The sequence below is a fragment of the Parasteatoda tepidariorum genome, chromosome 5 (genome assembly GCF_982258835.1).
Source record: "Parasteatoda tepidariorum strain Cologne lab strain chromosome 5, Ptep-v5.0, whole genome shotgun sequence".
NCBI classification, from domain to species: domain Eukaryota; kingdom Metazoa; phylum Arthropoda; class Arachnida; order Araneae; family Theridiidae; genus Parasteatoda; species Parasteatoda tepidariorum.
The window spans coordinates 24,555,862-24,568,324 of NC_141759.1; the positions used below are offsets into that span (position 1 = coordinate 24,555,862).

A 12,463-nucleotide genomic window follows, 5' to 3' on the forward strand; every position below is an offset into this window, starting at 1 on the left:
TAAAACTATGAATACATTAATAATTCATAACTCTGTCGAGAAAGTTACTCAAAATGTATTAAAAAGTAGCGTATTTTTTTCTCATTTCATGTTACCATGCTTTCTTCAAGTTAAATGAGGAAAATATAGTTTTACAAATTCTTGGACTTTTAATTTGTTTGTAGAAAATAATAATAAAACTTCATAAAAGGAAAATTTATTTATATATATTTTTTTATTTCTAACTTTTTTTTACATATCTATTCAGAACTCTTTTATTAGAGGCAAATCATCAGTGCTGCAAGTAGCAAAACAACTCATATTTAAACAAACACATATTGGTTTCTGGATGTGTTTCTGCAATCTTTTGATCAACATACAATACATTATATCACGCTGAAAATTTATTTATATTATTTTTATGCTTCTTTCATATATTAATGAAAATAATGGAAGAATACAGTTTTTTTAAAAGTTGAATGAAATAAATAATCATTATGAATAAAGTCAATGAATAAATTTAAACTATAACTATATTTAAATTCATAACTGGGTCGGAAAAGTCACATACAAAAACTCAGAATGCATTAAGTGTTGAAGCCTAATTTTTACTGACACTATGTTACGATGTTTTCTTGAAATAAAATAAACAAATTTAAATTTTTACAGATTCTTGGACATTTGTTTTGGTTGTAGGAAATCAAAATTAAAATATATGTACACTTTATTTCTAGATATAATATGTACTCAGAACTCTTGTATTAAAGGAACATCATCAGAGCTATCTTCTTGCAGTTCGTAATCAATGGCAGTATCAGGACGTTTTTCAGACATTTCGTATCGAAGCATATCCCAGAATAACTTATCTCCGAACTTGAGACATCTCGATGATTCCATCACTGTCTTCAGACTCTGGTCCATCTCTTTCAGGGGTGGAAGGGGTCCAAACTTCACAAGGATGATCTGATGCAATTTATCCTCCAATGAATTCGCAAATGCCATTCTAAATATCCCCATGCAAAATTCGTTTTCCAAGTAGTCCCTGTTTTCAGGCAGTGTACAAAAAATTCACATGATATAGTCATTTATGAACAAATAAAATCCAGATTTAATTTGTTTTAATCAGCATAAAATTAATAAAAGTTATAAAGGTATTTAACAGTGAATAAGTTACGAAGTCATGGCTCTTTTTCGGGAAAAAAAGCATTGTCCTACATAAATTTATGAGTTTTACTTAAAATACCTAAGAACCTATAGTTTCATCCCCCTTCGAATTAAAAGAATTTTTTAAAAAAATAAGATATAAATAGTTGTAACTAAAATATAAATAGTTATGCTAAAAAAGACAATATTCTTTTCATTTGAGCAAAAATAAAAATGTCAAACATGTAACACAACCCGATTCTCAACCTATTAATACTCAGTCTCAATAAGAGACTTTTATACTAAAAACATCTTGGTGAAATAGTTGACAGAAATATCTCATTCAATTACTTTACATTCAACCTAAGGTAAGGTACTAACGTCTTTGTATATTAACGGTTCTATTTTTTTCAAAAAAGGAAACGTGGTAGCCCTACTACTTCATTTTCAGAAGAAATGGTTGTGGGCATTTACCCTTGTGTAAACCAGATATACTGCTTAGTTCTGTGTAAATTTGTTACAAATTTGAATTTATATATTTGTTCTTATGAATCTGTATAAGGCTAGTAAATTACCATTGAGTTAACGGAAAAATATCCTATACGAATTTCTTTCATAAAAGAGCCTTTTGCTTTACTCTAAAAAGGAGGCATAAAATGCGGAGAAACAACGCCTGAATAACTTTTGAGCTAATGATGGGATCTTCACGTTCTAGGATGAATTTTAATGGTTCGAGAGGATGACCCTAAATATGCTTATCAATAAGTACATACGATATTTCAAGTTACGAAATCAGACATAAAAACGTACTTTCTCTGAATTAACATACCTTTTTTTCGTCTAATTCGGATTTCAGACACCCAAAATAGTAGCCGCAATCAGGAAAACATGTTTCCAATAGTTAGGTCAAGAGCTCCAAGGAGTTTTTGCTAAGCTTCATGAAATACTGATGAAATAAATCAATTTTTAGGTCAGGCATATCAATAATCTTTTGAAACCTCCCGGACTTGGTAATTAACTTCAAAATAATGTTTTTGTTGCTTAGAAAGCTTGTTCAGTTAGCAGTCTGTGACATTACTCCAGGCAGCTTATGTGATTTTTGCACTTACCATGAAGTGTGTATAATAGTATTATCAATTTTAGTTGTTAGTGTTCTTGATTGAGAACATTCTGTAATTTAATTACGGCAGCATTTGCTTGTTCTTAACGTATAGGATGCGATCAGTCAAGATGAGATGTTTGTTTACAACATGACCACACGGTTTCTCACAATTAGTGCGCCTTAATATAGAATAAAAAGGATGTTTTTATAAAAGAAAAGAAAAGTAGTGGGATTTTTACCCTTAAATGTACATTAGATGTACCGTTTATTTCTGTCAGATCCTAGTGTTATGATTTTCAATGCGTATGCACATGCTTTTAAGCGCCATATATTCTATGTATCTTTAAACTGGAACATTACCATTGTATTGAAAGGTAAATATCCTATCACCTTCCTTTATAAAAGAACCTTTTGCATAACTGAAAAAAAGACGAGCACTTTCGCTGACAAAATTTTCTGATAGACCAAGTATTATACTCCCTCCGTCTCAAATTAGCTGCTACATTTAGGTTGGAAATTTTGTCTTAAAATAATTGATATTTTTCAAACAGGTGTGTGTGTCATTAATAACTTCCGATGCAGTTAAGTAGATCGATGCCAGTAAAATTATACTACTAATAAATTCGCAGTTTATGATATTTGAATTCAATTAAATATAGTTAAAGAAATAAAACCGAAAGAAACTGGTACACTTAGTGAGTAAAATGACTGTTCGCTTACTATTCACTACTTGTCACGTTAGAGTGTTTATCTTGATATTCTTCGAATAAAATTAGGCAAAAAATAGTAAAGGGAATAAAATGGGATGCTACACTTACTTAGTGAGCAAAACGACTGTACATTTGCAATCCACCATTCGTCTCATCAGATTGTTTATTTCGAAATTTCCAGTTTTAATATCTCTCTGGGGTACAAATAATTTATAGAACGGGTGCTTCAGTTCCAGTACTAAAGGAAAATACAAATGAAACAATGATAAAGTTTCACAAATTACGGTTACTTTCTGGCTCAGAAATTATATTTCATACTCTTGGGCTAGCTTTAAAGCAAAATAAATAAATATAAATGACTAAAATGAAATCCTAACCAAGCCTACTAAGCTATTAGTTAGGAAGTATGAAAAGCTAACCAAGCCTAATCTTTTCTAAAAGTATGAGTATTATGAGTGCTCCTTTATTAGAGTAGGGGAGAGTGGGGTCAATTGTAACAGGGTACGATTGTAACAGAGCAAAAATTTCGAGTATCGGGTTCTAGATTTGGTTCCTAGGTGGCGCACAAGGTGTATTTAATAAATCTACATGTACACCCCTGATGGCAACCATTTTTATGTACTTTTGAAAGAGTTACATCACAAAAGATATTTTCACGCCCCGAAAGTACTTTTTTTGGTATTAGAATATTATATTGTAACAAAGTAATTTTGTTTAAACAAATAAAAATTAGTAACCGAATATGTAAGTGGACACCTTAATTAACATTTCAATAAAAAAAAGATTAGTTTTGCTAATTAACTAGCATTGTTTTTAACAAATGAAGCTGAAATGGCGTCTTGGGGACAATTGTAACAATAAGTAAAGGGACGAATGTAACAGCTGAAAATAAATAATCTTATGTTTACAAACCATTACTTAACTCTTTAAGAACCACCAATATTTTCCTATATCATTTATATTATGTTGCATGTGCATTATTTTATTTGTCACCTTTCACAGCATAAATTAAATTTTTAACCCCTTAAAGTTAAAAGTTTAGCCCTTTAGGTCTCTGCTCATTATTATTTTTACTCCTAAAATATCACTACTATTTTGATCAATAAAAAAATATATCACAACTATGATAATATGTATAATTAACTATGTTTTAGTTGAATTTATGAACTGTTACAATTGACCCCGTAAGTGGGGACAATTGTAACAAGTGCACGACTGTCAAAAATTGTTAATAACTAATATAATAACATTTAAAATCAGGTATTTATTTTTTTTTTCTAGTAGAGGATAGTCTACTTTACTCGTATGTCAATTAATACTAATAATATATGGGATTTTTTGTTAGTTAAAAATAGTTAAGTAAAAAATGTTACAATTGACCCCACTCTCCCCTACTCACTCAATTATTATGAATACTCGTAACTGCCGACATTTGGCCCATATGTAAAACATTTTTGCAAATGGTAGTGAAGCTAGAGTAACGTTTCCTATCTGTCATCTTTTATTCGTTCCGAAGACAATTTTTCTCAAATATCAATGAAGTGACAATTGAATTACAATCAAGGGGAAAGTTTTCAAATATCATTTATATTAACATAAGAAAGCTTTTTGTCAAAAAGTAACTTGTTTAATAGTTATTCAGAAGAAACACCATTTCTTTTTTGTTGCTATAATTATCGGATTATATTGATTTACGGAGTATCGAGTTTGCCACACTATTTATTACCTCATTATGAACACATTTATAACAACTTATCATAATTCAACATTCAACTGTCATCAAGATTTTCTTTTACTTTATTTGCATTCTTATCTCTACATCTACAGGGATGCCAACTGCTTCATTTTCTGCACAATTTTTAACAAATTTTTAGCTAAATAAAGGTAGGACTATTAAAAGGTTAAATACGCTGATTACAATTAATTATATAAGGTTAATTATTATATTATAATTATTATATAAATCGTATCGTATCGTATATAATCGTAATCAGCGTATTTAACCTTCGTTAATTATTATATTATAATTATTATATAAGGTTAAATACGCTGATTACACTTTAAAAGTGTCACCGCGAGATAATTACAATTAAATATCATTTGACATAATATTTTGAATTCTCGATACGTAGTAGTCGAAAAATTACTTAAAATGAAAAACACTAAACTAAAAAGAACTCAAATTTCGTTACCAATAGAATTTTGTTTTACAAAACTGAGCTAGTTTACGTCTCTGCATCTATCAAGAATTGAGATGGGTTGCATAAAAGCCGGGCAGCGGCCTCATGGAACCAAGCTTTCTTATTCAGATCAATTCAGAGATCTTAATACAAGGATTATACTGAACTACCTGAGATTCGACTAAGTTAAGACGTTGAGCGCCGCGTTAGCCATCGGTGGCTGACACTGTACTTTCCAATTAGGCCGCGTCAACCATCGGTGGCTGACACTGAAATTACATTTAGTCCGCGTCAACCACCTGTTGCTGACACTGAAATTCCATTTAGGTTGCGTCTGCCGCCGCTTGCTGAAACTGACCTTTCACATAGGCAGCGAAAAACAGCTGGCTGACAGCGAATAACATAAATGTATTCAAAATTCACTTAATTATTGTGATTCTTGGTTTAATAAATTCAATTTAGTAGATTTTTATCCTCCACTATTTTTAAACAATTCCTAATAATAATACACCACTTTGGTCAGATATGTTAAAATCCGTCTAATATTTGCAAATTTAGTTTGTATTTATTTACCGTTGCCAGAAGGGCAAGTCATGTAAAATTAACGTGGCGTTCAACCTGTTAATGAGTAAAATGTGCCATGCAAAGCCTCATATTTGCATATTGGTTTACTATGTGAACCTTTTTACTACCAAATTATTATTAATTGTTTTCCTTTAAGAAAATGTAAAATAAATGTTTTAAAATGTGTAGACATTTTTAAACTTGCCTGGTAGAAAGTGTTTTCGAACCTCTGAGGCGTCTACATCGGACAAAGAAATATAAGCATCAAACAGTTTTCCAACATCTCTTTCGCCTCTTTTTTTCAAACATTTCAATCCTCTTGAATAGAGCCACACTCTTACATGATATCGATATCGGAAACACAGCAAAATGAAGATCACTGTTATTATTAGAATCACTGGAATGATTGAAGGGGAAAGTCGGTAAAGGTGGTTAGGGGCCGTTCAAAAAGTACGTACATCCCGAAGGGGGGGGAGGGGATTTGCTATTATGTACGGTTTTGTACGATGGGGAGGGGGGAGGTATTATACAAAGTACGTACTTTATAAACATACACCAAATTTAAATTTGACTTTATCCTACACCCTCCTTAAGTAAATATTTAATTTTATTTAAAACATAATTATTTTAATTTTTATGAAAAAGGGGGGTAGACTAATAAAATGTACGTACTCTAAGGGGGGGGGGGAGTAAGACCTTATGTACGGTAATGTACGAAGGGGGGGAGGGGTTTAAAAGTTCTCCATTTTTGTGTACGTACTTTTTGAACGGCCCCTTAGTAATTTTTTTTTCAAAAAAGATAAATCTATGATCAAAACAAATACAACTACGTATTTTAATGTCATAACATGGAACGCAAACGAGCTTTGCTTCGATTTTAAACGTTTTATAAAATCTGTTAAAGCTTCAAGCCAATAATTGTAGTTTTGTACAGTAGTCAATAAAACATATCTCTTCTCAATCACTCACTTTCAAAACCCCCACACGGTTTCCTATGTATAGTTTTATACGGCCACAATCACTTTAATCTAGTTTGCGAAAGAGCTATATAATACAAAATCTATTAAAAATAAAAAAGTGGTAGTAAATATATGTCTAATTTTTTTTTAAATTTATGAATATGATTAGTTTGCCTCTTTAGCTTGTTAACCACCACGGATTCAATTCTCAGATATATTTAATTTAAATTTCTCTGAATTACCTTTAAAATTGAATTTGGGATTATGCGCACAACTGGTTCACTTTTTAGATAGTCAACGCATAAAAAAAACGTGTGGAGACTTTTTGATGTAGGAGGTGATAACTCAGCTGCCGAAGAGGGAAAGGGAATATTATAAATATGCGTTTAACCAACGCCTCCTATAACTGAAAGCCTCCACACGGTTTTTGTAGGTAGTCCGATCAGAGCATTATGAAGGCTAACCAATAAGTGAAAGAACCATTTAATATGAAATCTATTAAAAATTAGAAAGTGGCAGCAAATATATGTCTAGAAATTTGTTTAATTTATGAATATAATCGGTTTGTTTTATTTACTTGTCAATAACTACAGATTCAATTCTCAAATATATATGATAAATTTCTCTCAAGTACTTTTAAAATAGAATTTGGGTTCATGCGCACATCTGGTTCGCTTTTTAACTAATCTGCGCAGACTACTTATAAGAAACCGTGTGGGGGATTTCTGATGTAGGAGGGGATGTTTTAACCCCGCAACAGTGACATATATTTCAGAAAAATGGAAAAAATATATGACTGTTTAATTATGTTCTTTATATTATTGTAAAAGTTAGAAAATATTTTTTTATTACAAAAATAACATTTTAAATGCAATAGCTATTGTATTGATAATTTTTGCATACACATAAAAAAAATAATGCATTACACACACATCTTAAGCAATTAGGGCAAATTAAACAAAATTTTAAAGCTAAATATAGTATAACTAGTATAAGATAATATAAAAACACAACTATATGATTCTCAATACATAAGTTTTACAAATCTGTTACAGCAGTGGTCCCCAACCCCCGGTCCGCGGACCGGTACCGGTCCGTGGATCAAATGGTACCGGGCCGCCCATTTCATTGAAACTGAATTAAAATTCCTAGGTTTATACCCCAAATTAAAAATATCTGTGTTCCATTAAACTTTTATTTATTTAAAAAAAAGATGCCCCCGAAGGTAATAACATAAATTTTTTAATGTTTTAAAAAGTAAAAAAAAAAGAAATCTTCTGCAACTATTTTCTCATTTAATTAGTTTTAGTAAAAAAAAAAAAAACAATCATCGTAACTGTAAATATCATAAATAAAAAACGAAAGCGCTACGCGACATTTGCATTGGAACTAATAAAGATTCTGACGCCTCACACAGCGAGAGTGTATAGTAAGACTATAAAAGAGAAGCTGGCTAGTCTGCCATTTAGTCGCCCAAGGACCACGTGACCATGATTCCTCTCTACTGTTTTGTGTGCTTTATGCGGTTTTGTTTGTTTTTTGTAAAAAGAAAGTGTCTATCACTCCTCTCTCTGTTCACCGGTACTTTCTCAGGTTTAACAGTGCTTGGTGTACGCGTGTATTGTGTCTGCACAAATTTAACTCACAAGTTAGCAAAAATGAATACAAAACAGACGTCCTTAGAAAGTTTCCTTGGAAAAAAGAAAAGGCTCAGTGAAGAGACCGAAGAGCCTTCAACATCAAAGAAACATGCAACTTTTAACAGACAATACCATGAGTCCTACTTGAAGTATGGTTTTGTCGGGACAGGCGATTCACACAAACCAAAACCACTCTGCATAGTTTGCGGCGATCAACTCTCTAATGACGCAATGAAACCTTCAAAACTGCTTCGCCACTTGAACGCCAAGCACTCTGGATTAAAAGACAAGTCCCTGGAGTATTTTGAAAGAAAAAAACGGGAACACGAAGGACAGAAAAATTTACGATGGCCACCACATCAATAAAGGAGAGTGCACTAAGAGCATCATATTTGGTGGCTAATCGCATTGCTAAAGCTAAAAAGCCATTCAATATTGGTGAAGAATTAATCTTGCCCGCCACTAAAGACATTTGCCGTGAAATACTAGGAGAAGCTGCTGTGGAAAAGATAGCACATGTGCCTTTGTCGGCTAGCAGTGTGACTAGGCGCATTGAGGAAATAGCCGAAGACATTGAGAAACAATTATTGGAGAGGATTAATGCATCACCGTGGTACGCACTCCAGGTTGACGAATCAACAGATATTGACAGCAAGGCAATACTACTTGTTTATGTGCGATATCTATATCAGGAAGATGTGTATGAGGATTTGTTATGTGCACTATCTTTGCCAACCAACACCACAGGAGCAGAACTGTTCAAGTCACTGGATGGTTATATATCAAGACAACTAAAATGGTCCTTTTGTGTAGGAATATGCACAGATGGAGCTACTGCGATGATCGGACGTCTATCTGGTTTAACTGCTAGGATTAAGGAAGTTGCACCTGAGAGTGAAGCTACACACTGTCTTATTCACAGGGAAGTGCTAGCAAGCCGAAAAATGTCACCAGAATTTAACAGCGTATTAATTGATGTCGTTAAAGTTATTAACTACATCAAAGTACACGTCCTTAACTCGCGCCTATTTGAGCAGCTTTGTGAGGAGATGGACGCAGAGTACAGATGCCTTCTGTTATACACAGAAATAAGATGGTTATCCAAAGGAAAATCGCTACTGAGAGTATTTGAATTGCGAGAGCCATTGCAAAGATTTCTCTTAGAAAAGAAGTCACCGCTGGCAGTACATTTCAGTGACAAGGTATGGGTCACCAAACTGGCTTACCTGTGTGACATATTCAACCTGCTGAATGAACTCAATCTGTGCCTTCAGGGGAAAATGACAACTGTTTTCAAGTTGGCTGACAAAGTATTTGCCTTTAAAGCCAAACTGGAGTTATGGGGACGACCCGTGAACAGAGGCATTTTCGACATGTTTCAGACATTAGCGGGTATTTTAGGCGAAACAGAGCCTGAAGATTCATTCTCCCAGTTGGTTCACGATCACCTGTCTTTGCTTTTAAAAGAGTTCGAGCGCTACTTCCCAACCACAAAAGACCCACGAACTGGTAAGGAATGGATCCGCGACCCATTTGCCAACAAATCGGGTGAATCTAGCTTGTCAATGCAAGAAGAAGATCAACTGTTGGAGATTGCAAATGACGGCGGTCTTAAAACTATGTTCGAAACAATAACTCTGCCGGTGTTCTGGATTAAAGTCTTGGCAGAATACCCTGAGATTGCCACCACAGCACTTAAATCCCTATTGCCATTTCCGACAACCTATCTGTGTGAAGCGGGATTTTCTGCAGTAACAGCAACCAAAACAAAGCAACGGAATAAACTGGAGATAAGCAACACACTTCGGGTGTCATTGTCTCCGATTACCCCCAGATGGAGCCGTCTTATTGCAAAGAAACAAGCTCAGGGTTCTCATTGATGTAACGATCAAGTAAGTTAAAATGCTAAATTACTTTATTTTTTGGTGTAACTGTATTTTATTTTAAAGGTATGTTTAAATACAATTAAATTAAAATTATAAAATCAAAATAATTTAAAATATAAACAATCAGTGCCCCCCCCTCAGTGGGCCGTGGTAAAATTATCAAACGTTGACAGGTCCGCGGTGATAAAAAGGTTGGGGAACACTGTGTTACAGTATGATAAATCCCAAAACACTCACCCACATTTCCCACCCTCGACTGAAGTCGTAATCGGTGAAACATTAGGACCACTAATGCCATCTATTTCTAAAACAGTGAATTAAGTATTCTAAAGTTGAAACGAACACTGCTCGGGCTTCACAAAATAGAAACGTTAATTATTCTCCTGCCCGTAATCAGTTTATGCATCACAAATACTGGACGTAGTAATTGTCCGAACTGAATTCGGACGACACTGGGAAGGGGTTAATTCTTCATATTTAATTTTCCTAAATAAACTGGTATTGAATATTTACTTTATTTCATTGCATCTTTTCGACCCATGTAAAATATCAGACTGCACACCCAATCACTGTTTGAGGTATAAAGCATGCGGTATTTTAACTTATCTATTAAATTTTGTGACAAAACAATGCCAATACAATAATTCTGGAATCAACACTTTTTGAAAGGTAATTTATTTGTATGAAGTAGCCTGTTATTTATATTTTTGATAGGTATCTTTGCTTTTGTGTTATTAACGTTAAAAGAATTCTTTTAGAGTCATCTAAATTGGTTTTCATCACTTTGAACTGATATAAAATTAGTTTTTAATAAATCAAGGAACTGAGAATACTTTTAATAAATCAAGAACATGCAGTTTTAAATTTATGAACTTTCTGTTACTGAGAGGACCTCATTTTTTGGGTGTCAGGGTTTTGAAGACTTATAAGCAATCTTTACAGTTAAAATAATAACAGAGAAAAAACTTCTTTTTTAAATGACTAGCTTAACTCCTTTCGGAGTCTCAGGGTTTGAAAGGATTCGATAAATAATAGTACTTACCCGCTCCCATTAAGATATATATCTGTGGTTTAGGGCAAAGCTCGAATTCACTCAGAGTAATTATTACTCTTCCTCTCATATTCTCAATGTCTTCTTCAAAGCTGCATCGTACCTCGTTTACATCTAAAATCTGAAAATAGTTCAAATTCTTGACAATTTTAAAAGTATTGCTGTATTAAAAAAGTGTGTTATTTATTAAAATTGAGAACAGTTGTCAGTTCACAGAGTTCTCCGCAATATTTATAGTAAAAGTTATGGTTGCAGTATGAAAACATCAATTAACCCGTTTCGTCCCGACTTTATATATTGAAATGACACAAGAAGTGCATGCCTGCCAACTCATTCGGATTTTCCGGAAGATTTTATTTTCATATTTAAAGTGGTAGTAAATATATACTATTTTTTCTTTTATAATTTTAATTTTTAAATGATTTTGATCACCACTATTCTTACAAAAATTAAGCACATATATCAATATGCGTTACTATCATGGTTTTCAACGTAAGTTTTCTCAAATATAACGTATTTGTTTGCTAAAAATTGAGTTTTAATTCCATTTTAATACCACTGTGAAAAATTATAATGGAAAGGATTAAAAGTTGGCAGGTATGGAAGTGGTTTTATGGAAAAGGTGGTATAATATATTATCGAAATTAATTGGTTTTCCTACTTTTAGGGCATTCAAAAAGTCTTTGATAGATCAAAAAGTACATGCTCCTTATAATTCAACATCTAATCAGAAATAACTAAATCATTGTGATATCTGAGAATCTCTTAATTCACCCAGATGAATGAAAATACTGAAAAAAGTTTCCCACCACAATGAATGTCTTTGAAAAAAGGAGCTGTCCAAAATATATGACGCTGGGCGTTAACCTGTTAAGTAAGCTAATTTTTTCTGACAGTTAAAAATATAACACTTTAATTATCACAACTTTCACACAATGCGGGGCATAAAATGAGTTTTTAAATCAAATTCCTAAGACCAGTACATTGCAAAACACTTGAAAATTAAAAAAATAAATTCTACCTAGTGACAAACTCTTATTTAGCCTTCATTATATGCATTTTTGGTAATTGATTTCGATTTAGTACATGCAACTTTGGTAATTTTATTTCTTCTTGGAAATGGATTCTTGGGAAAATTGATTTTTCTTTTTCTCTTGTTATTAAATATATATATCTACATGAATGGCTTACTTATTTATATTTATTTTTTTGAGTTACTATGCTGTTTTGAGATAAGCTAAATAAAAAT

General features: G+C 32.7%; 1 protein-coding gene across 1 annotated transcript in view; it reads right to left on the reverse strand.

Moving 5' to 3' along the window:
* Positions 1–231: 231 nt before the first annotated feature.
* The window catches only part of LOC107440816 (uncharacterized), a 33,880-nt gene continuing 21,648 nt past the window's right edge, over positions 232–12,463 (reverse strand). Inside the window, exons 5-8 of the mRNA XM_087165222.1 lie at positions 11,206–11,335; positions 5,884–6,075; positions 3,043–3,172; positions 232–1,021 (exon numbers count right to left, since the gene is read on the reverse strand). Coding sequence (XP_087021348.1) covers positions 727–1,021; positions 3,043–3,172; positions 5,884–6,075; positions 11,206–11,335 — 747 coding nt within the window. The 3' untranslated portion in view covers positions 232–726. The remainder of the gene's footprint in view (positions 1,022–3,042; positions 3,173–5,883; positions 6,076–11,205; positions 11,336–12,463) is intronic.